This window comes from Plutella xylostella, chromosome Z (assembly GCF_932276165.1).
Source record: "Plutella xylostella chromosome Z, ilPluXylo3.1, whole genome shotgun sequence".
Taxonomy (NCBI): domain Eukaryota; kingdom Metazoa; phylum Arthropoda; class Insecta; order Lepidoptera; family Plutellidae; genus Plutella; species Plutella xylostella.
Window position 1 is genome coordinate 4,520,638 of NC_064012.1, and position 26,378 is coordinate 4,547,015.

The window sequence follows — 26,378 nt, forward strand, 5'->3', positions numbered from 1 at the left end:
GTTATGAGTCATTTTTTGTCTCATTATGAATTTTTTCAGTGATTTAACGGGTCTGCGCTACACTTTAACGTCTGAAAAAATATGTTTCCGGTATCTTAGAACTATCATTCAAGTACAGTCTGCAAATCAGACAAGTGTTCAGTCAGAGGGCTTTCTATAGGGTCTTGCTTGCCAGACAAGACTGACAAAGTAATGTTATTAAAATCTGGTTATTCATCATCAAAGTCGTAGCTTCGTGCAGGCGGAGTTGCCGATGAGATTGGCACAACAATTATGTAAATGGCTATATAAAAGAATCTGACCTAAGATTCTGACCTAAACTATACAACGGATAAACTCATTGAACCGGAGACGAGAGTCCAAGATTAGAGTACAAAAAACACTTTTCCAACAGAATTCATAAAAAATCTGAATTTTGTGGCCTACGCTGCGCGTGACGCAGACAAGAAAGACTTCTGTCGCGCTCTTTCACTCAAAACTGAGCAGAGAACGAGCGAAGCAGAAGATAACTACACTATACTCTAATTTTTAATTCCGCGGAATTCTGACATTTCATTAGTGATACCACTAAAAAAGCTCTTCACCGAAAAAAGGAAAAATTTGGATCCATTTAAGGGCAATATTCTTTTAAATGTTTTCATAGAAAAACATAAATCTAAATATTTACTTGCTCAAGTGAAGTAGGTAATACAAAAATAACAAATAATTCAATACTAGCTGTTGCCACGAGCTTCGCTTCAACTTAATTAGTTTGCCCGTGGGAATTCCGCGATAAAAAGTATCCTTTTTATCGCGGAATTCCCACGGGCAAACTAATTAAGTTGAAGCGAAGCTCGTGGCAACAGCTAGTATTGAATTAAGCTATTATGTGTTAATCCAGGGTGTCAGCTAACTCCATTCCCAATTTCATTAAAATCGGTTCAGTTGTTTTGACGTGAAGAAGTAACAAAGGTACACACATACATACATACACACATACTCACAAACTTTCGCATTTATAATATTAAGTAAAATCACGACTCACGACCATTGTATCGAATTAATTTTAATTACTTTATTTTATTCTTTAGCATGACATCACTTGCTACTAAATTCAGGGATAACAAACCTTTTTAATCGATTTCAAATAAAAGATTCTCAATTCGGTAAGTACATAATATGTTCGGTATATAGGTACCTATGTAAGATTATTGGAACTGCACCATATTAACATATGACAATCAATTGAGCCTAATAAACAAATATGATTTTTTTTATTGTATAAGTATGTTTATATGTTTGTTGGTATGTATGTTTGTCCACGAATATCTCGGAAACGATTGATCCGATTGTTACTAATATTCTTTTTTAGAGTTCCGTACCTGAAAAGGAAAAAATTGTTGTCCGTCTGTCTGTCACCACCCTTTTTCTCAGAAACGGTTAAAGATATCAAGCTAATATTTCATATAGATGTACATAATGATGAAATTAAAAGGAAAAATATCTCAGCTAAGTAGACTTTTACGGAACCCTCAGTGCGCGAGTCGAACTGGCACTTGGCCGGTTTCTTATTGTTGACCTTTCGCGTTGTGATAGTTTGTTGATTTTTGTTCAGACTAGTATTGAAAAAAGTACCCAGCCAAAAAAGGTTTGTGATCTCTGACATGTCAAAAATGGATAACTGTCAGAATTCCATGAGATTAAAGATTAGAGATTAGAGTAAATAAAAATATCCAAGATAAGTAGGAATAATAACCGACACAAATTTTGTCCAATACGACAAATTTCGATATAAGTAATAATTTTGTCGAACATTAATTTTTCCTAACACGAATAATGTCTAACATCAACAGTCAATTTTCATTCTTTGATTCAAGCTAATGCCGTCTCTTCACTTTATGAGGCCATCACACCCAGGCGCGGATCCAGACGTCAAAATAGGTGATGGGCAAGTCAAAAAAGGTGGTTTTGCCTCGCCTTAAAAGAACCTGATAGCAGATGTTTTTGTATGTCGGCAGTGGTCATATTATGGTTATAAATAATAAATAAAAAAATCCTCCTCAAAACCTTCTGGACTTAATTCAAAACTGAAATAAATGATTCAATTTTTTTTACCGACTAAAGTCTGTGTTACGGCAAAAGTTACTATACAAGTATACACTAAGACTAAATTTTCATTTTTTTTTCCTCAACCTCTAGTGTCCCACTGCTTTCCCAATTTTAGTTTAATTCAGGCAAATTTTATCTTGATAGGAAAAATATTTTTATGATAACTACAATATATATAATACTCTTTATTTGCACCAAAGGAATCAATACAAAAAACAACTAGGTACCTACAGCTATTTAAAACAAAGCCTTTTTTGACAAAAAAATGTTTCAGATTCCTCAATTTGGAATACCTACATTACATTTATGAAGGCAAAAGTTTATAAGTTTGGAAGGTTGTTTTTAATCTTTCACGAGAAAGCGAATGTAGATAACTGACAACCTGAACCTAAATTCAGGCTAATTTTGCATTGGGGAATTCCCAAGGGATATGCCTATAAGAAAGCGTAACAAGCGGGAATAGTTAATTACTGACTTAAGACAAGTACAGTAAGCATATCTTAATAGGAATCATTGCTGTATCACTGTATTTTTGATAATTAGGTATGTTGTTTGGGATCCTTCTCAAAGTATAATTCGAATTTTGTGTCACTTTTAAATGATCGCGCGATGAGTTATGGCTGTGGCATATTTTTTATTTGTCCTTACTTAAGTATATATTTTTAAATATCTAGCCATTAATATGGAAGGATAGCTTTCTTATCTGAGCCTTCCTACTATGACTTTTTATATAAAACAAAAACAATAAACGCTGGTTTTTAGCCATATTATTTGAATTCTAATATGTGAAGAATCCGTTTGCATCCTAACTATAGGTACCTATAAATAGTTAATTACCCCTACAACTTTAAACAGCTGGATCCCAAGAACACTATCAAGTGTTAAGGTGGGTCTACGCTAGACGAACCGAGCACGAGCGGAGCCATTCAGGTTTCGTCGTTCATGGTGTCAAGTGTGGACGTACAATGAACCTACAACAATCACTGTCCTCGAACGCAAAGCAAACCCTTTGTGTTCGTCAAAAAACCGACAACAGGCGGAACGCAGCCGAGCACGAACGAAATGTTCGCAGCGCGCTCGTTCGAGTCTTGTAGGTCGGTCCACACTATACGAATCGTGTTCGGCTCGTGCTCCGCTCGTGCTCGGTTCGTCTAGCGTAGACTCACCTTTATGTATGTCGCAGGCATCTGGTTTAATCTCCTTTTTGGTTGAATCGCTAGCGCGTTCATTGTATGGCGCTATCCAATTGTATGACTAAAGGACAACTCGTCAAGTCGTTGAATGTAACGTTCGACGTCTTGACTGAACGTTATTCAGCGAAGTCGTTGAATGGGATATAGTATAGCAACTTTGTAATGTCTGGTAAGAATGAACATGACCAGACAAGAGTCAACAAAAAGACTATGTCACAAAGCCTTGATATTGGTGTTCATAAATTATCCAGTTTCGCCACATTTTTTTCTTTAAAACTATCCGCCGGCGGCGTAATAATAGGTAAATACATGTTGTCACACTATTTTAACACAAATAACGCACTTTAAAGCTAATTTATTTGCAAAAAATAACAATACAGGTGCTTTTTGCGTCAGCTGTTAGCTGTTAGACCCCATATTTGTTTTATTCACCACCAGACTGATTTTAAGTCCGCTAACTAGTTGGACATTTTGTGACGCTTATACAATCAACGTTCGGCCTAGTAGCGCCATCCAATAAACGCGCTAGTGATTCAACTTAAAAGGAGATTCAACCAGATACCTGCGACATATACACATAACTCGTATCATTTCGTTAGATAGGTATTTAGACTCACGAGAAATGAAAAAAATACCCTTACAAAATGTCGACACCAAATTACCCAAAATGATAACATTTAAGAATTCGATCAAAATCTTTACGTTTTTTATAATAACCGTATCATAAAAACAACTTTGCTTATTGAGATTAAACTAGTCTCATTGTATGCGTAAATAATGATTTTTGCTAAAACTATAAAAATTGAAAATTTTATAGTTTTATAATTATTTAACAACTATCTGGTGGGCTTTCGAGATGGAAAAAAAATAATTTAACATAACCCGAAATCATCACCACTAAGCAAGCACCAACTTAAAATAAACAAATGATTATATTGAAATCCCGTGGTGTGAAATGGCAAGTCATTTAGGTGATGGGCATGCCCATCTTGCCCATATGGGTGGATCCGCGCCTGATCACACCGACACGTCACTGGTCATGACAATGATTTCAAAAGGAATATAATAACTCTATTTTAGTAATAATTAGTACCTATGTAAGTCTAGCTCGGTAGCTGGAGGTCAGGTCAAATGCACACGCTTGCAAACCGGTCATGATTGGTCGGCATTTGGCCACACCACCAACTACCGAGCGGGCAAAGGGAGAAATTAGAGCAAAAATCTATTTTTAATGGAGAGAGAATACGTGAGATGAATGTTAGTTTGGTTGGATGTTGGTACCTACCTACCTATATGGCGAGACTAAATAGAATAAGAAATGAATATAGTAGAGAAGATGAATCATATGATTACTTAAATATTGTGATGAGAAGAAAGAAGATTACGTTAAGAATTTATATGAAGGCGTAATAAAAGAAGAAGAGCCAAAACAAAGTGTGTGTTTGAGGTCTTGTGTGGGCAAGGGGTGGAATACAATCCACCCCTTGCAATTACACATCTTCAATCTCAATCCCATGGCTGGGCGATGAAAAATGTGTCAGTGCAGTCACGACCCAACAGATAGACGAATGCAAATTAGGACAGCAAGCTGTTAGTAAACTAGGAAGCTACGTAGTTATCCGGGCTTGAAATTACGATAGTTTGGTCTAAACAAAGCCACAAGTAGGTACTAATTGCTAGAATATAAAAAACGAAGAACCAGACAAGACTTGAAAAATATCTCTATAATATACCTAGGATTATCCAACGAATTGGTTGAATTTCAGGGGTTTAAGTAGGTACCCAATGGCACATCTAAATGCAGTAGCCCTTACTGGCACTGAAAGTAGGTGAGTCAAAGAGAGGGTTTTGCGTATTTGCCACAACGCAATGTGTGGTCAGCAACATATTCGCCAAACTTATTGCCGAAATTGCCTACAAGTGGCCTATTTGGCAAATATAGGCCATGGAAGCTTTGGCAAATACGCAAATACGGATAGCCAAGTGAGGTAGCAGCATTATATCAGTGCAGTATCAGTGGCCCAGTTCTGGGCATGTATTATTTAGCGACTTTGTTGGTTCGTCGTCGACACGATAAGAAGAAGAAGCATTACTATATATCTATAAGTATAAAACAATTAATTTAATCAGCCATAACCTATTAGGTTCATGCGTTACCGGAACAGTTCATTTGGTGGCACCATTACATACAGCTAAATTACATCTAATAATTCAAAAAACAAAGTTATTAACACTGCTAAGTATATTTACCCCGCAATTAAACGAGATTGAGTGGTTGCTTATCAAATTTTAAAAAACACTACAAACTACAAGAACTTTTTCACTTCGTCATAAAAAACCAGCACTAATGCCGCGCCAGTCCCGCGTAGAACGTTCGAGAAGGCTCCCTTGAAGAAGGCCGATGGGCCTTCAGTCTTCAAGATGGTGGCCCAACAGTGGGCCGTGCTCTTGTACTGGCGCTCGTGGACGGGCCGGCCCGACTGCATCATCATCCGCCGCCGCACTGTGTCCAGTGGGTACGACGTGATGCCGGCTATCGTCGTTACAGTCTGGTACACAGAGATATAAATTATTGAGGTAAACCATAATAACGTGCAAAGTGATCGCATTGTGTCTAATTAGTGAAATGTCTAATTGGAAAAATGTCTAAGCCTTCCCAATTTGATATTTTACTTATTGGATTTTACTAGTTGGTCATTACAGTTTTTGCTCCTGAACGCATAATTAATTTACTCAACAAAGAAGCCTCCGATAGTAACGTATCAACTGAAGTGTATTAGTAAGTATACGTCCGGCGCACTCTGGGCAGTCAAAGATCAACAACTGACCCTGGCTGATCCTCTCATTACCAACAGTGGCTCCTTTAATGGGGATAGACAACACATAAACTATAATGTATTTTTTCTTACTTGTCGTAAATTTTGAACAATTTTGGAGTGTCTAAATCAATTTGAATTAATTTAAAACTAAGTTATAAAATAAAACATAATTACAATTGAAAAACTTACAAGCCAAAATGATGAATGATTTCGTACCATTTATTTTGGCCGTAGTTTATTTGTTTAATAGTATTTTAATTTAAAAGACACACAAAGATTGTTTACCTTTTTCGCCAAATAAGAATGAATATCTGAATGAGAGCTACTACAAACCTGTGCAATCATCCATCTGATGAAGACCGATGTGTTTTTGGGGTCGGCCACTAATCCTCGTGCCGTATCGTAGAGCCCGAAATACGTTGCTCGGTATATGATGATGCCTTGTACTGACACGATGAACCCTCGGTACAGGCCTAGTGGACCATCAGATTTGAACGTCTTCACGATACAGTCTATGAGGCCGTTGTACTCTTTAGCCTTTCCCTTGCCCACATCCACTGCTAGCCTGTAATAAGTTACTGGGCTAGAGTGACAAATTATAGTAATGGTGAAACATTTAGAGTCTAGGTACCTAAGATACACACACGAATCTATTCTTGAGAATCACAACATCGATTTTAGTGGCAGTATTAAGTTCTATGAACATAATCCTCTAAAACAAAAGTGGTCCACTCAGATATTCAGACGTTAGAACCTAGTCATTAATTTTGCATGCAATAAAAAAGTCAAGCGGGGTCACAGGTGGCGGATAGTGAACGGCCATCAGATATGGTGGTTAGCTGCGAATATTTCATTCATTGTAAGTAATAATAATACCTATTACTGTTATGAATAACGCATAGATATCTGCAGTTCGTTGACGGTATGAGTGTGCTTGGTGGCCGATATACTTTTCATGGTTATCAGTCTGTATGAACTCGATTAGCTGCTTTCGAGTGTACTCTGGCTGCTAATGGACTGTAGTTACCTACCTAACCCAACTTCAACTAGCTATAAGTTCTGTATACGTGGAAATCACCCGCAGATAAGACTGATCACATTGTGCGGAATCAAATCGATTATGTGTGAATCAGTAGACGACATAGGAACACTGTCAAGTCATTGAAAACGTACCCTGGCACGGACATTGGCTCAGGTCATAATCCCTTAGTTGCAAAGCTGTGTATAAAACTTAAGAAATTATGCCATCCAACACCTAAACCAAAAATGGATACATCTAAAATAAGAGATCGTGAAGTTAGGGTAAGGTTACATCTTGGCACAAATAATGAAATCTGCCGGTTAAAATTATCTAATCCGGACTACAACAACGTGGAAAACACATGGATGGATTTTAAAAAATGCCATTGTGCAGACAGGAAAATCTGTTTTATTTCCTACCCCTATCATTAATAAGAAGGATTGGATGACTACAGAAATACTGCAGTTAATCTCAACTCGACGGGAATACAAGGGGAAAGACCATCAAAAATACAAATGTATACAAAACACCATAAGGAGAAAAATAAGAGTAGCAATGGAGACTTGGTTGGCAGAAAAATGTCAAGAAAAAGAGGATTTCCAAGCCAAACACGACCATTTTAATCTACACAAAAGTATAAGAGATGTTTTAAGTAAAAGATATCCTAGTAAAACACATCTTGCGTTGTTAGATGAACAAGGTAATTTTTCTTCTTCAGTAGAAGAGAAACTAGAGATTTTGGAGTCGTATATCCGGACACTATTCCATGACAGTAAAATAGACAACAATGAAATCTCTATAACGGAATCTGGACCTCAGTTAATAAAATCTGAAATAGCACATGCTATAAAGTCAACAAAACGAAGGAAGGCTGTTGGATCAGACGACATTCCAGTAGAGATACTTCAAGAAATTGATGACTGTAATCTAGATTTCCTTACTAATTTCTTCAACAAAATTTACTCAACTGGTTACATACCAAGAGACTGGCTGAAATCTACTTTTGTAACCTTCCCAAAAATCAATCATCCGAAGAAATGCAGCGATTACCGGACTATATCCCTGATGAGTCACGTGCTGAAAATATTCCTTAAGAGGATAAATCCTTTTATGGATTCATAAAAGGATTTATCCTAAATGCGTAGCTATACTATCTAAGACTCAATTCGGATTTCGAGCAGGTCTAGGAACACGTGACGCTCTTTTTGGATACCAAATGCTTGTACAGCGGTGCCTTGATGTAAATCGCGAGTTACATATCTGCTTCATTGATTATGAGAAGGCCTTCGACCGAGTCAGGCATGAGAAACTTTTTGAAACCCTGAAGTCAGTGGGAATTGATAGTAAAGACCTTCAAATAGTCAACAATTTATATTGTCAACAAAAGACCAACGTGAGAGTTTATGACCGCGTTTCGACTGACGTCGAAATACTCAGAGGTGTGCGACAGGGCTGCATCATCTCACCGTTGCTCTTCAATATACAGGGTGTCCCAAAAGTCAACGTCATCCCTTAAAGGGCTGATAGGTCAGCTCATGAGAGGCCAGAATATCATAATATGACCTTCGTAAAAACTCGATAATTTTCGAGATATTTACACTTTTATAAATTTGCTGAAAATCGACACCTTGGATCAGTTTTTTGCGTGCCGCCGGTACAAAAATCCATATTGTTAGAATTTGTTTGGTGTTGCATCACCCTGTATAGCCCTGCTATTGATCGCAGTCAAAATAAATATCGAGTAATGCTGTATGTTTAAAAAAAACACGGTTTTCAAAGTCATAAAAGGTAATCGTATTTTTTTATAAACAACTTTGACTCTACATACTGTAAAAAAAATATACCACGCAAACCTGGTACCTTATTTGAAAAGATTGCTCATTTAATGCAGTTTCCAAAATGGTATGAAACGTTGCTATTGTTTCAATTAACAAAAAAGTTATTGCTATTTTAGTACAAAACGACCTCGATGTAAAATTGTTTGAAGGAAATTTATTTGACTGAATTTATTAAGGGTAAGTCATGTTGGAATGAGTAAAAGTAAAATAGGTGTCATACGACATCAACGGGTGTTATAATAAACGACAAAGGAGATCACAGTCTCCGATCAGGCTCGTTCTATCAGAATCGAACAAGCTCCTAGCGCCTTCCGAAAAATGGAAAAAGTCCTCTGTGACCGTAACCTGAACCTCAATCTACGCACGCGTATAGCAAAATGCTACGTATTCTCCGTCCTTCTATATGGAGCTGAAGCCTGGACACTCACCGAGAGAATGGCCAAGCGCCTTAAAGCGTTTGAGATGTGGGTTTACCGGAGAATGCTCAAAATATCGTGGGTCCAGAAGGTTCGGAATGTAACAGTCCTTCAAATATTAAATAAAAAAGGCACTGAATACCATAAAAAGACGCAAGCTGGAATACTTCAGCCACATAATGCGAAACCCCTAACACGAACTCCTCCATGTAATAACCCAGGGGAAAATACAAGGCAGGAGGAGGCCTGGGCGGCCAATGACATCATGGCTGCCAGTGCCAGTGGTTCCTACTGAGCACTGGAGAATTGTTCCGTGCGGCGGCCTCCAAGACGGAAATCAGCAGGATGATTGCCAACCTTCGCTAGGAGACGGCACCAGAAGAATATTATCTTTACCTATAATATTTTTGAGGAAGATGTACCTAAGTATAAATAATGAACATAACACTTACCGCGTCCGCGCATAGTCGAGAGGGTAGACGAAACACAGTGAGGTGGCCCCAGCTGCACCCCCCGACGCCAGATTGCCGGCGAAATATCTCCAGAACTGTTTCTTCTTATCCACACCAGCCAGGAACATACTCTGGTAGATATCCTTGAAGGCAAAGTTCAACGCTTGCGTGGGGAAATACCGCAAAACATTTGCAAGGTTGCCACGCCAGAAAGACAATATCCCTTGCTCTTTTGGTATACGGACAAACGCGTCAACCATTCCTGAAACGAGCAATAAGATTCACAAATATCCAATGTTAAATGTTACTGCTTACTTATTACTATTACAATATAATACAATTATACCTACACTAAGATCCACTACTCAACATAATAGGTATCTACGTGACTCAGGGAGCACAAGGCGTACGCGCACGACTAGGCGTCATAAAAGTTTTAGATCGAACTCTTATTCGCACCTAATCGTTTATCAGGTCTTGTCATACACCTCTTACCTTCTGCAAAGCTGATATCCAGGGAAATGATCCCCCAAAAGGTACCAACTAACTTTTAAAGAGGACTGCTACAAACCGTACGTTTTACATCAAAGGAAAATAATTATTTTCATACCTTTATACCGCTGATCTTCTTTGATCTGTTTGGAGACATGCTGCACTTGCAATAATAACTTGACCCTCTCGATGGGAGCCATGGAGGTCTTCGCAATCGCCGCAGATATGCCTCCCGCGAGGAAATCCTTCATGAAACTCTTAGCATCTGCCTTCTTCTTCTCCTTCTTTTCAGGTTTGTCCTCACTTTTTTCCTCTGACATCTCGTTTTTTATTCAAACTTCGTTATTATTTGATAATTTTGCAGATCCTACAATCTACAAAATATATATGTAGTAGTATGTTAAGTAGGTACGTAAATTATCACATTGGGTCCTAACACCTAACTAGCTTGTGTACTGTGTATGTGGGTAAGTATACTGTCGGGAATCGGATAGATGGAAGAAGGCCGTTTGTGATGCATCAGTGTCCGCATGAAGACACATTACGACATGATAACTCCCAGACTTACCATCTCCTATGAATTACTTTACTATGGGATTACTGTTTTATATACCAGCGAGACTCAGATTGTTAGGTAGGTTTAATAAACACTCACACAATACTTGAACTCTCTGTTTAAACTAACTTCCATTGCAACGTAAAATCCTGACAAATTGAGAAGTAAGATAAAGTAGGTAGAGAGGTACACACACTCAGGTGACCCTACTTAATTGGTATAACTAATATCTGATGCTGATGACGATCGATGATTAAGTTGAGTAGTTAGGCTTCCTGCACACGATACCGGAGGGAGGGGAAAGCGCGCGGTGGCGTGGCGGCGCGGTGGCGGGCTTCGCGCGACTCGTATCTACAGTGTAAATGCGCGGATACGGCATCGTGTGCAGGAAGCCTTAAGTAGATTCCTACCTTGCTAGACCACTGATTAATTTATTTTTAGGAATAGGATTTGCGTCTATACCCCAAAGATTTACTATCCAATAGTACGTACCGAATGCGTAGTCAATATTAAATTTGCTAACACGAGGCAAAAAAAAACGCAGAAAATCACAATAAAAAGAACAGTCGGGTCGTTCAAATGTCACTGTCATTGTTTTATAAAATCATAAATTACTTTTATTTTTAAATAAAGAATTTTAAATGAAAAAGTTTTGGTAGCAAGGAGTAATGATAACTAATGAGGGGTTCGATAGAACAACGCGTATAAAAAATTTACTCTGTGAACAACGCGGACTCGGGGACTTGTTTCGGTCTTTACTGATATCGATCCCTAATAGTACCTACACTCTTTAAAATTAACTAGTTCGGTCTCCTAGTACTATTAGTACTTCTTCTTCTTAACAACGAGTGTACAAGTAAGTACTTTGTCATCGTTACAGATAATCTTTATTGCTACTTTTGAGAAGAGCTGGTCGACTTCGCCGTGGGGTTCGACTCCCATACTATAACTATCACTGTCCTCAGACGCGAGTGGGCGGCGGGGTTTTTGTAGGTATGCAATAATCCACGCGCACAACTTGCACCATCTGCTCCACTCGCTAGCGTCTATGACGCGCGACCTCCTAGGCGGCAGTACGGCTAAGCCGATCGTTTTTAGATTCTTCCTTTTTTTCTAGTGTTTTTGCCAAGCTAGCCTGTATTATACTATTCAACTTTACTGTCACTTTTACTGTGACTTGTAACGTTAGAAAACATAAGTATTTTGATTCTGTGCGTTTTTTTCTTTCTATACTCTGTGTCTGACAGTCATAGATAATTTTTCGAAGTGTTGCCTTTGTGGATTGAATTTCGTTCTCGGGGACACAAAATAATATTTTTTCTAAACGTTGGAAACATTGAATCAGACACATAATGGCGGAGACTGTGTTATTTTTACGAGTAATTCATACTGGCAGCTGTTACTTTGGCTTACTATAAATTGTTAGTAATGTGTTGCGTTCGTCGAGAAAGCTGTAAACTCAGTGATTGACGTTTGAGTGAACTCTACAGTGTTTGCAAGTTGTTTGGAAAATATGGAGTCGTAGGCCGTGTGTGGACAGTGTTATTGGATCGGTGTCGGTGTAGTAGCCGGAGGGTGCAGCGCATGGTGAGGAGCTGAACTCAGCGCGATGGGGGCGCAGCAAGCAAAGGAACGCGGGGCGGCTGGCGGCGCGTCGATGCGGTCGGCTCGGAGCAAGCCGCGCGTGCCAAAGGACCCCCGGCTTCTTGGCTCCAACATCTTCACAGAACACAGCGGTATGTCTTACCACCAATACTTTCTATTCCTCAAGCTGACTGGCCAGCTCACGCAATAGACGCGCACATCACGGTATAAGTCGATCATGGAGCTAGTCGGGTTTGTATGATAATGACAAACCATGTTGAACCACAACTCCAGAGTCATGACTAAGGACTTGCCTTTACTATATACAATTGAGTGATGTAGGTGCTTTCCTTACACTAAAGAATCAATATACATGCATATCTTAGGGCATGCAATACCGATAATAGTTTTAATACCGGTATTGAGTTCCGGTATTAGGACTCAATACCGGGATCCCGGAATTAATACCGATATTAGACTTCCTTGTTATAAATGGCATATAATTTGTTTAGAGATCGTACAGGGCAAAATACAACAAGAAAAAGCAATCAAATTCTGTATAATGTAATATTTTTTACGAGAATTGAGTATTAGAGTTAACATTTTAGAATGCATGGACAATAAGTAGATTTCCAAATGCCAAAATCGGCATGTAATGGTTGAAAACAAGTGCACTTTCATAGTATATAGGAGCACAAGGCTAACTATATCTTAATCGCTTGATTTATAGCCTAAAAAATGACCAATTCTGGTATTACTTCAATACCAGTATTAACTTTCAAAACCTAATTATTATTTGTATGTCGGTATTGAAAAAAGCATGGATTTTGTCCGGGATCCCGGTATTGCGGTATTGCATGCCCTACTACCTTCCTACTTGCAGTATAACACCATTTATCCACACACTAACCATATTATATTGGATCATAATATTATAATAGAAGCCACACATTTCAGTACATATACCTACCTTGGCCTCAAACATAATGTCCACTTATCAAACACTGAAGAAGAAAGTTATTGATTTTAGGATCCTTCATTATGATTACTAAATCTGGTCTAAATGATATACATACCTATCACACTGCAAAAATGACATTATGCACAGAATTAACATTCTTCAAGCTGAAGTGGCCAATTATATCTTCCAAAGTACTAACACAGGTTTATCAGTGTTTGTCTGGATAAATAGTTATATGATATGTCCTGCTGGACTTACAAACTTTGAAAGGTAATCGGAAATGGTATGTATAAAGGTATGTGAAGTGGGCAAAGAATAGGAGGCTGTGGTTGTACTTTCAAAAAAGCTATATTCTGCATTGGATTGTGTTACCATAGTTATGTTCTCCACATTTGTTTAAGCGGTGGTAGCTCAGTTGGGTAAGCGCCCACTTCTCACACAAGAGATGCGGGTTTAAATACCGGGCTGACATGTACCAATGAGTTATTTTAACTTTTACAGTGTATACCATCGCTCTTACAGTGAAGGAAAACATTGTGAGGAAACCTGCATATCTAGATTTAGCACATCTAGATATGTGAACCCACAAACCCGCAGTGGACCAGCATGGTGGGCAATGGTCCAAGCTTAGGAAGGCAGTTTAGACCTTGGGGATATGCACAAAGGTTCCACTCGAGAGAGCCAGGTGCAGGTACTTACACCCCCACAGAGAATATAATAGAATAGAATGCCTTTGACAATTTTATTAAAACTTTTTAATATTACAGACATATATGTAGTCATTAAACTAGCCATTTCGGTTTAGGATTATTATGATGATGATTATATAGCCATTTTGGTGCTGTGTCGCTGGAACTTTTTCATTGCTGGCAATCTCACACATCATGCATTAATAACCATGTGTTCAACATTAAGAATTCCCGACAAGAACTTATTATTACTAATCACAGGAAATATTTTATGGCTAACCATTTATAGGCATTCCTGTCTATTGTATTAATATATTGTAATTTGAAAAAGATAATAATTATAGTGTTGATAAATTACAGCAGAATAATCAGTAATAATCACATATTAGTTTCTCATCATATTGCTTGACTCCAATTTTACCTTACCTAAGCTAGCACACTTGTATGGTAGTTTAACTACTCGACCTTTATCAGTAAGTAAATAGAGAATAATTAGGTAATTATACATAACAGTGCCCATTAAATTACTCATTTAAGAAAAGTGAAAGTCTTTATATAATTTAATGTTTGTTGCACAATCGTAAAAATGCTATGATTCACATAGCTAACCAAGGTTACCTTTTATATTTTGATAAAAAAAATATAACAATAAAATATACTAATACAGATTTTTGGACCAAATGGATCTTTTCTGCATAACGGCATGGACAATTAATAGTTAAAAAATTAAATAGATACATTTACAAATCATGAAAATACATTTAAAAGAAGTTCATATAATATTTATGATTACAGATAATTACATAACTAACAAAAAACCGGCCAAGTGCGAGTCGGGCTCGCGCACAAAGGGTTCCGTAGCAGCAAAATTACAGTTAAATCAACCTATCTCAAAAACTATAAGAGATACTTTGATCAAACCAAAAATCGTTGAAAGAGTTAATTAGCATGCATCACCTCTATTTTTTTTAGAATTTTATACCCCGTAGTTATAAAAATAGAGGGGGGGGGACATACTTTTTACGACTTTGAGAGCTGATATCTCAAAAACCGTTCACTTTAAGAAAAATGTTTTTTAGAAAACTTTATATCATTTTAAAAGACCTTTCCATTGATACCCCACACGGGTATGTACATTGAAAAAAAAAATTTCATCCCTCAGTTACATCATACATGTATGGGGGGCCCCACCCCCAATTCTTTTTTTTACTATTTAGTGTCATATTTTTGTAGCGGTTCATACAACACATATTCCCATCAAATTTCATCACTGTAGTACTTATAGTTTCCGAGTAAATCGGCTGTGACAGACGGACAGACGGACAGACGGACATGACGAAACTATAAGGGTTCCGTTTTTGCCATTTTGGCTACGGAACCCTAAAAACGAATGCTTCAAGCTAGTGTAGATTGCAATGCATATAATATTATTAATAAGCACCATATAAAAATTGGCAAAAATTGGTATACAACTCTCAAAATTAGCTAGCAACACACCAGAGCAGCCGAGCCAGAAGATAGCCAAGGTCGCTGCGGGAATGAACTAGCTATTAACCAATCAGTACAGGGAGGCTACCTATCTGGCAAATACAACAATATGTGTACATTTGCTGTCTGAACACTTTGGTGCTCCGGCTTGTTCATTAACTAAACACGAAAGTTAGAATCTGCATGAATTTTTTAGCATACAACTGGCTGCATATAATTTAATTACCGGGGCTGTGTAGATAAAACATTGCACCTTGCAGCTATATTACAGCATCATTCATATATTTGCAAGTTATGGTCCTAATACTAATTACATGGTGGTGTACCGGTAAGGACACATACTCCATTGTGTTGTAAATGGGTTGTTAGGAATATACATAATGTTCTGTATGTATAATACACTAGTTTGTCATTACATTAAACGCATTATACTCATTCAAATTCTATAAACTTTTATTCTGATGGGAAATATATGAACCTGTCAAAATTATCTATTGAAAAAAATGGCATGCTCTGGTTCAAGATGCTAAGATGTGCTATAATTAAATTTTACCTACTAAAAAACCAAAACACACATGTATAACAAATGTTTCTAGTTAACTAAAGATCGAAAAATCGAATGGCTGATGATGAAAGATCAAAAATTAATTAGCCTACATTAACTGCAGATGTATCACTAGGTGTAATGTAAATAAAACCTACTGATCATATTTAAAAAAATAGGAAGAATTATTTTATGTTATCTACTTAATTATTATGTATTTACTTTTTACTTTAGTCTTTAAGTGTAGAGTGTAGACATAAAAGTAGGTTTGTTTTAATTATTTGCTAAGTCTCGTTAGCATCTACACAATGCAAATTAACGGACATTATAACAGTCATTCAGAATCATAAGGAGTATTATCGAATTAAATTGCTACCTATGTAATCATTATCGCGAATAATAAACTTTACAACCTCAGACTGAAAGAAAACAGCTTCTCTAAATAGGTTTTATACGTCGTTTTTCAGAAGCACTGCTACAGAGTCGTCCGTTGCCACACATCCCCGACCTGCCCGCGGAGAGCGCGGTGGGGGACGCGGCCGCCGTCGTGTCCACACCCCTCACCCTGGACACTGCCAACAGGTGTGTCCACATTGCCTCAAACCTTGTATAAGGATAAACAGTTATTCAGATCGATTGCCCTACAAAATTCACCCCCCCCATAGACCTACTACCTCTAGACTGGCAATCGCCGTGTGCACTATTCTCTTTCTCACTCAAACCATAGATGTTGCCGACAAAAAAATTAAACCTAAATATGGGGAAATTTAACTTATCATAATAACAAAAACAAAACTTGAGTATATCGTCGGTTGATAGGAAAAAGACACTAAAGGCTAATTTTTCAATAGCCAGATAAAAGTTTTGCTGGGAAATAATTTTGATGCTGTTGCGTCTCAATGTTTCTCAATGTTTGTATTACCCAGATAACATTTATCTGAATATTGAAAAATCAGCCTTAGTGAGTTTTTCCTGTCAACCGACGATATAAGAAAAAAAACTTTACTCATACTTATTTGATTTCAATATAATTATTTAATATACACAAACTGAGTGCATTGTATGATTCATTGTCTTCGTCCAATCGAAACAATCCTCTTCAAAATGTGCCGAACACAATTTTTGTATGTTTCTTTGGTTCCCAATTTGTGCGACCGGTAATGTCTATCCATTTTCTTGATATATTTTTTTCTGTTGGAAACCTATGAAGCAGAGATAAATGGATGAGCATGAGCATTATAATCGTGGGCCAAATATGTGATGGGGTTTTTTTTAAAGGAAACACGCATTTCGTATCAATACAATAAACTTTATATTATACAGAAGAAATCACACATAGAAGAAAAAAACGAAACGAACGTTTCCTCACAATGAGAGGCACCTCATTTGAAAGAGGAGAATGACTTCTACAAAATACAATCTTCACAAAAACCGAATTCGTGCGCCCCATTTGTAAACCCAACCCGAGTCCGTTACAATTTCTAGTATTTTCTTTGCATACTATAATATTTGTGGGTAAAATAAATTTTCAATAACTTGCAACACCATGTGATTTGTTATGATATGGTACCTCGTAATTTTTACTTAAAACTGATACTAAAAGACCTTACAGTATTAAAATTTGTATAGTTTTATATTAAAATCGAGCCAATAGATAGTACTATGATGAATGTAAGCTTGTTAAACTTGATAGTATCTACTTACATGTGAAAATATATCTCATCCATCATTCCATCGTGTTTTCGTTCAATATGCTCTATACAACTGAACAAAATCCACCCACCCATGTCACACACTCGTTAAGTGATGATAATAGTCTAATAAACTTAATAAACACCCACAAATCACTAGCAAATCAAAAATAAATAGCATTTAGAAAATGTTGTTGTAACTGTCAGCCTTTGTTTGGCACAGATTTTTCATTTGTTTCATTGTTTGGCACAGAGAACTGACGTAAACAGGCGCCACAGCAAAAAGGACAAAAACATTTACAGCTTAACGTTTCTTTCTTACGCTTAATGTAGCTAAGCGTCTCTTTTTCGCAATGTCAGAACTGTCACGATTATACCCCTGTGACCCCCCCTAAGGTGGATTCTGGGAAACGTATGACAGAAAATTTACCCTACACTAATAAATTCGTTAGGGTATAGTAAGTTCTCGGCGAAATAAGGGCCTAGCCTGTAATAATTTCCAGGGACTCTTCTTATTAGCGAGTAGGTGACAAATACTACCTGTATACTTAGTTATATAGATTTGTCACGGGCGGGTGAAGATCAGCAAAGCATAAATTGATACTACTACTACTGCAATCTATCAATAAACGCCGCATGCGTCAACACTATTCAAACGACCGCTGCAACGATCAACGCAAGTGCCTCGTGAAATCCATTGTATATGCACTGCCTTTGTGCCAAATAGATCACAACACGTCAATGGCAAATTGTCCAATTGATTGTAAATCAGAGTTTATTGTAATTTTCCACAGGTGGACCTCGAAAGAGAACCTTCTGGCGCATGTTGAAGATGAAGACCCTCAGTTGTTCGTAGCCCTGTACGACTTCCAAGCCGCAGGGGACAACCAGCTAACGCTGAAGAAAGGTAATTATTGCTGGGCTCAGCGGAAAATATAATAAGCGATTGTTACTTTGAGTATTCAACTGATTTTTTTTATTATCCTAACTAAATGTGAAAGTAACTGTGTCTGTCTGTCTGTTACTCTTTCACGCCAAAACTACTGGACGGATTTGAATGAAATTTGGTATACATATGGTCTAGACCCTAAAAAAGAACATAGGCTACTTTTTGTCCCGGAATTTCCACGGGAAAACTTTTTAAGGCGAAGCGAAGCTCGCGGGCACAGCTAGTGTATCATAAAAACATTTCTAGAAAGATGCGAGTATAAAAAACAGATAACTTAACATACTATACTTCCAAATCCTCTGGCGGGGATTGGGACTGGCTATTCTGGGCACTACATTTATTACCCACTATGCTTTAGTTCTGAACAGTAAATAGTTACAATTTCCAAAAAAATTAGAATTTTTAACCATAGACCAAAAGAGAGAGTATTATGAGTACGATGTGCATCTATGTCTGTCTATCTGTTCTTGCATGTTGCATCGTAGACGGACTCTTTGAACACTCGTGTGACCTTGCAGCCAGTAATCGAAATTCATGATTACTTGTTACGTTATCTGAATATAATGATTTAATCAATGATTTGAAACTGATAATTGTTAATTATTAAAAGATCTGTAGATAACCTAAATACATGTTTCGGAAGTAGTGCAATTTGATCGACTTTCTAATCTTAGTTTTATAATTATACTGCCGAGTGTGATTTCCTGTTATGAGTATGTGTGGCGAGATGTCCAAATCCACATTGCATACCATTATAAATTAATGCCAGGTATTAATAATTTCTGCATTAATCGAACTTCTATAATATAAGCATACAAACTGTAATCAAATATAGCGCTGGATTTACTAGTGCTTCTCATATTTATTACATTTGGCTATCCACACGTGTGGCGTACAAAAACGCTTTTACGATAAATGCTTGCTAGTATTTTTGTAAAAATAAAGTACTTTAGGTGAGTCATAAACACTCACAGTCCATCATCTGCCGTGAAGTAACATTTATAAAGTAGGTCAAAATCTATTTCTTGCCAAGTTGTTAGTTTGTAGAAGTTTAAGATATTAAATCTTCCCTGGAGAAATAAATTCTAAAAATAAACATCACTTCTTTGAAATTTCGTTTCTGATTAGTATTTAGAACATCATTATTCATGTTATTCATAATGGGTAAATCATGTAATATAGTATGTATGTAGGTAAGTAGTACTTACTAATTACTTTACAATAAAATAAATATTACGATAGAAAAAAGAACTTTATGTGAGACAAAATTGAATGGAAAAGAGGGTTTTGTAGTCAAATATTTTTGATCGGACAGAAATAGGCAAACATAGACTTAATGCTGAAATTATGTATTACATTTGTGTGTACTCGAATGATTGTAATAAACAAATCACTCGCAATAATATTGGCGATGTAATCGTTATTGTATATTACGATTTTTAAAAATATATTGACGGCAACGTAGCTAAGGCGACAGTCAAGCTGCTTTCGAAGCTTGGGGCCGCGGGTTTAAATTCCGCCCAGGGCAAACATCCATGTGATGAGCATTTGTGTTTGCCTTGTGTCTGATAGTCGTTTATCTTTAAATATGTTTCTATCTATTTACTTGTGTAGATTTATCAGCAGTCTGACACCCATATCACAGGTTCTGCCTATTTTGGGGTCGGATGGCCGTGTGTTGATGTCTCCACCACTATTTGATTGTTACTTCTTCACGACAAAACGGCTGAACCGATTTTAATGAAATTTGGCATGGAGTTAGCTGACACATAGGCTACTTTTAACACTTTTATTTAATAATATAAAGCTATATATATATATATATATATATTATTAAATAAGCTCTCTATATATTTTGAATGTCCCTCCCCAGGCGAGCAAGTGCGCATAGTGTCGTACAACAAGTCGGGCGAGTGGTGCGAGGCGCACCGGCTGGCAGGCGGCGTGGGCTGGGTGCCGTCCAACTACGTCACGCCGGTCAACTCGCTCGAGAAGCACTCGTGGTACCACGGCCCCATCGCGAGGAACGCCGCCGAGTATCTGCTGTCTTCGGGGATTAACGGATCGTTTCTTGTAAGTGATTGGGCTTAACTTGTGGCTTCGTTGTATGGAGGTTGTCCTGCTTAAGTGTGTTTAGTTGAAAAGAACGTTAGCGTTATAGCAAAAAAACGGCAATTATGCCCAAAATAACACGTGCGATTGAAGCACATGGTACTAATAAATAAAAAAAACGGGTATTGTAAACCACTGGCTGTAATCTCAGCAATCTGGGGATATCTAGAAACTACAATTTATGGGCGCAACTTAAGTATTTGAAATAATCGGTCGAAAATGACTGGTGTTGATTTGTAAAGGAGTCATGTGAACTCATGTGTGAATGTAGATCTGCTCGTAGCAGAAAGGGCAAGTGTTGTAGGCTATTTAAATCTGACCAGACCTAACAGGTGAATGGTCTATTTATATATGGAACCTGTTGCATTTAAATTCATAGCTCTAAAACGAAATGAATCCTGTGAGTTCTCTTGTTTCAACGAGTTATAAAGCAGTCAAATACTATTTATTTGTTGATATACTGAAGATTTTATTAGACAGAGTAGGAATATGTCTCGTGAGAAAATCCATACTTAATATAATATTCATTTATAGAACCTTCTTCCGTATATTGTTTCAATATAATGTATTTGTGGTTCAGGTGCGAGAATCAGAGTCCAGTCCGGGACAGCGCAGCATCTCTCTCCGCTACGAGGGCCGAGTGTACCACTACCGCATCAACGAAGACAGCGACGGCAAGGTAACACTCGTCATCATCATCATCATCACATACATAGCCCGTAAATGGTCAAGGCGGGATCAGACGGTTCTTTCGAGAGAACATCCACTCGAGTGACCGGTTCATTTTTGTTTGCACTTTTGTTTTATTTTGAGTGAAAGATGCCGAATGAGAGACAAAAATTAAGGAGAAATTTACCATCTGATCCCGCCTTCACAGCACATTTAAGCGTAACGTAAACAGATCGCCTTTCTTTTCTCAATAGTATGTGCTGTGACCATAATAGTCCTCTGCAACTTGACTGCAAGACGTAAGCCTCGTACAAGACTGGAGGTTTATTGTAATAATTCGTTTACTCCATTGGTCATCCGTTTTTGGAGGAATATTGATGCAATGGCGCCAATAAGATCCTGTCATTTATCACAACGTTTGTGAATCTAAGTTCCGTTCACATAGACCGTTACTGTATTTATAACCTTGTCTCATTGCTGCATTGTAACGACGTTTATTTTTGTAGTGTATATGCATTTAGTCAATTACAGAATTTCACAAATAAACTTTGTTACAATGACAAAAGCTTTTGTCGTGCCATGAATTACCGTATTTTACTGTTTGTTCTGTATTAAGTATTCTCTTTATTTTGTTGTTGTTTCTTTTTCTTTTATGTCTTATTATTCTGTCTCAGTGAGTCAAATAAATGTATCTTTCTTTCTTTCTGAATTGACAATCCTGCGACCGCATTCCAGGTGTTCGTGACGTCAGAAGCGATGTTCTGCTCTCTGGCCGAGCTGGTCCACCACCACTCTGTGGCCGGCGACGGGCTGGTCACGCAGCTTCTGTACCCCGCGCCGAAGCGAGACAAACCATCGGTCTTCCCGCTCGCACCTCCGGACCACTGGGAGATAGACCGCACAGACATCGTGATGAAACACAGGCTTGGCGGCGGCCAGTATGGTGACGTGTATGAGGCCGCTTGGAAGAGGGGAAATCTCACTGTTGCTGTCAAGACTTTGAAGGTAGGTTTTTGGTTTGATAATGGAATGTGTTGAGCACATGACGCATTCGCCGCGTGAACAGTTGCCCGAGCACAGGATTCGAAACCTCCGTTTACGTTGCGTATCGTCAAATGTCACTGTCAAAATGTAAGACAAATTTGTTAGTTCCAAAAGTGGCATTTGTTTTTTCCATGTTAGGTGGAATTTCACCAAACGCTAAACGTATTTAGTAGCCTCTCATACGTCTGTCAGTTAGTACAAAATGTATTTAAAATTTGATTTAAATACGTTTAGCGTTTGGTAAAAGCGACCCTTCGTGTAGATTCGAAAATAGTATCGAATCCTATGCTCGCGCCTCAGCATAAAAACGATAGTGCCTTTTACAAGCAACTCTGTAGTTTATTGCTGGAAATCGCTATGGTTCCTACGAACACTATTTTACATGTAAATTATGTAGAAATAATTTGGAAATCCTACTTCCTATAATATTAAAACATAAAAGTATATGTCGCACATGACAATCCGAACCGTCATTGTATAATAATCATGAAACACAAGTATGGATTTGTGTTACTCACGCAAAAACTACTGAACAGATTTTGACTAGATTATGTATGCATAAAACTACAAACAACCACAAAGGCTACTTTTACTGCAGTGTTTAACAATAAGAGCCACTTGCACCAAAATATTAAATCTATATTTAGCGTTAAATCTCGATTTATGTCATACATTTATATGGACTGACGTTTCTTAAATCGAGATTAGACACTAAATATAGTTTTAACACTTTTGTGCATGTCACCTTAACCCTTAACCCCAACCTCTCTTCGCCAGGACGACACAATGGCCCTAAAAGACTTCCTCGAAGAGGCCGGAATCATGAAGGAGATGCGCCACCCGAACCTGGTGCAGTTGCTGGGCGTTTGCACGCGCGAGCCGCCCTTCTACATCATCACCGAGTTCATGTCGCGCGGCAACCTGCTCGAGTACCTACGCGCCGCCCACAGGGACAAGGCAAGTGTTGTGTGCACAATATAAAGATAAAAATTATTTATTCGGTGTCCAGCACCACACACCAAAAATACACAAAAACAAAAAAAGAAAGGAAAATAAGAAATAGGTAAAACAAAAACAAAAGAAAAAGTATTATAAATGCGAAAGTAACTGTGTCTGTCTGTCTGTCTGTCTGTCTGTTACTCTTTCACGCCGAAACTACTGAACGGATTTGAATGAAATTTGGTATACATGCGGACTAGACCCTGGGAAAGAACATAGCCTATGTTCTTTCCCAGCCTATTAGGCTACTTTTTATCCCGGAATTCCCACGGGAAAACTTGTTAAGGCGAAGCGAAGCGCGCGGGAACAGCTCGTATAATATAAACTTATTAGTAATAGCGGTGTGTGTTGTCCAGCACCGAAAAGGCCCGCGCCTCAGCTTACACCGCTCCAAGTGAGGTGGCATCCACCCACCTGACGCGGCACTGATTTTCAGTCGCGTCCTTCCGTGACTATCTCCAATCTATGGTCAGATCTGATAACGTGTACAATATAATAATAGGGTAATATTATACATACATATGCTCACCACTGTAATCCTCGAAGGGGTAGTCAGTCGCTTTTTGCTGTACACTTGCACTCACGTGATAGGTCACGGGCCGTGTCGCCGTTTTTGAATTGAATGAGTACAATGCACTGAAGTTGTCGGGTAAGTGAGCAAGCTGACCGTCAGATTTTTTCAAATTGCCCGAAGGCCTCTGACTAGGCTTAACGACTGCTACCGAAGCAGAAACCGGGACCTACGGCGTAACGTGATGTCCGAAGCACGGAAACGTCCAGAAAGAACCACTTGAAATCGGTCACCCATCCAATGGCTGACCGTGCCATGTGTTGCTTATACACAGTGATCAGTTATGATCACTGAAGCCAGCCCTAAACTATGGACGCTTCTGAGTTCATTTCGCGCGGGAACCTGCTGTTGTTGTGTGCACGATAAAACCTCGTGCACACAACTAGTGCTAGTAGGTGCTATGCTGAGGTGATGCGGGCGTTGTGATCGAGTGACGCTATTGGTGCACGTTCCGCCGCATCATGTGAGGCTATTGGTCCAAGTTATGCCGCATTAAGAGACGGCATCGCTACGGCTTCAATTGAAGCAAACCGAGTTCATGTAGCTCCTGCTCGAGTACCTCCGAGCCGCCCACAGGGATAAGGTACTATGCTACAGCCACTAGTATCGTTGTTAAGGTACGGCGTTGTGTAGGTTCTCAATTAAACCTGGATTTAGTAATAAGGCATTTGAACTGAAATACTATCAAAACCATCGCAGATATTTGCAATGCGACGCTACTTCGCATTACAATTCGGTTTATCCGGGCTTTAACACTTTCAAGTTATCATCATCATCTGGTCCTACAGTCCTATACGGTGTTTGCTCACGGGTGTCTATTCTCGTGTTTCAGGTTGACGCAGTGGTGCTCATGTACATGGCCACGCAGATCGCGTCCGGCATGAGCTACCTCGAGAGCCGCAGCTTCATTCACCGGTAAATATACATTTTAATACTTATGCCCAGTTCAAATCGAAATCAAATCGTTAATTTGGTGCTAAGTAGAGGTTCACACAAATGCATCTTATCTCTAGTCCCTACACTAGGATTCCCTGTGTTGTAGGGGCTACCTTTCACTCTTCCACACTATTTTACAAACATAAAAAAAATATAAGAGTGTTACAAGAAAATATGTACGTACAGTTAGTTTCACCATAGTTTGTTAGATCATTAACGCCCCTGTTACATTGTAATGTCATCAATTGTACAACAGCTCCATATTAAATTGTGTCAAAACTCAACGAATCCCTGGTTATGATCTAACCGAGTATGATGAACTGCCTATAAGTGCCCAGAGGGTCGTTAACGACCCACTTGTTGTTTTTGTGCATATTTTCACTTAGAATCTGAAACAAATTCTAAGTGAAAATATCTAAACATATTCTAAAGTAAAAACACTTGATGGTAAAACTAGTTCTGGGCAAACATGGGTTAAAACAAAAGTTACAGTAAAAAATAGAATAGATAGTCGTAGACTAGCCTGTGAACTCGGACCCATCTGCAAGTAACACTTACATAATTTAAACCCTGAGCGGTTTAGGTACATACGAGTATGTCTAGCTAATTTTACGCCTTTTTCAAGGAAATTGTAGTTATATTCAAGCGCACTATGTGTTTGTTTCCAACCATTTAAGACAATTTATTTATTGTGATTGTGAGATTTGTGAATAGTTGCTGACCTGACTAAACGTACGCTCTTCAAAAATTAAAACTTCAATAATATGATAATCTTTTTTAAATAATATATCCCATTAATTCTTATAAGTACTAAAGAAACGTACCAACTATGTTCCAGCGACCTCGCGGCGCGCAACTGTCTGGTCGGCGAAAACCACCTGGTAAAAGTGGCTGACTTCGGTTTGGCGCGTCTTATGCGAGACGACACATACACGGCGCACGCCGGCGCAAAGTTCCCAATAAAATGGACGGCGCCGGAGGGACTGGCGTACAATACTTTCAGCACTAAGTCCGACGTTTGGGCGTTTGGAGTGCTCTTGTGGGAGATTGCCACGTATGGGTTGTCGCCGTACCCGGGCGTTGACTTGGCTGATGTCTATCACATGCTTGAGAAGGTTAGTCTTGGCGAGTTTTCTAAATCTATAGTAAGCAGCAAGGGCACATTCATACGGGATACGTTATTGACGATTCATTGTTTTTTGCATACCTACATAAAAAGTAATAATTTATTTTCATGATGTACGTATGCCGTGTATATGCGCTGTA

The 26,378-nt window shown here is 38.3% G+C and overlaps 2 protein-coding genes across 5 annotated transcripts in view; one reads left to right on the forward strand and one right to left on the reverse strand.

Moving 5' to 3' along the window:
- Positions 1-5,505: 5,505 nt before the first annotated feature.
- LOC105395856 (ADP,ATP carrier protein 1-like) lies at positions 5,506-11,508 on the reverse strand. Of its 4 annotated transcripts, none has more exons than XM_048632362.1 (5): positions 11,368-11,508; positions 10,438-10,693; positions 9,828-10,089; positions 6,434-6,665; positions 5,506-5,830 (listed from the first exon to the last, which is right to left on the reverse strand). In XM_048632362.1, exons 2-5 carry the CDS (start codon positions 10,637-10,639, stop codon positions 5,588-5,590), a joined length of 939 nt encoding a protein of 312 aa, XP_048488319.1. In that variant the 5' UTR covers positions 10,640-10,693; positions 11,368-11,508; the 3' UTR covers positions 5,506-5,587.
- A 610-nt stretch (positions 11,509-12,118) lies between these two features.
- Positions 12,119-26,378, forward strand: part of LOC105395859 (tyrosine-protein kinase Abl) — a 33,943-nt gene continuing 19,683 nt past the window's right edge. The window contains exons 1-9 of the mRNA XM_048632465.1: positions 12,119-12,611; positions 16,609-16,723; positions 18,627-18,739; positions 20,655-20,854; positions 21,474-21,572; positions 22,298-22,567; positions 23,384-23,563; positions 25,009-25,091; positions 25,951-26,227. Of these exons, the coding sequence (XP_048488422.1) occupies positions 12,485-12,611; positions 16,609-16,723; positions 18,627-18,739; positions 20,655-20,854; positions 21,474-21,572; positions 22,298-22,567; positions 23,384-23,563; positions 25,009-25,091; positions 25,951-26,227 (1,464 nt within the window). The 5' untranslated portion in view covers positions 12,119-12,484. The remainder of the gene's footprint in view (positions 12,612-16,608; positions 16,724-18,626; positions 18,740-20,654; positions 20,855-21,473; positions 21,573-22,297; positions 22,568-23,383; positions 23,564-25,008; positions 25,092-25,950; positions 26,228-26,378) is intronic.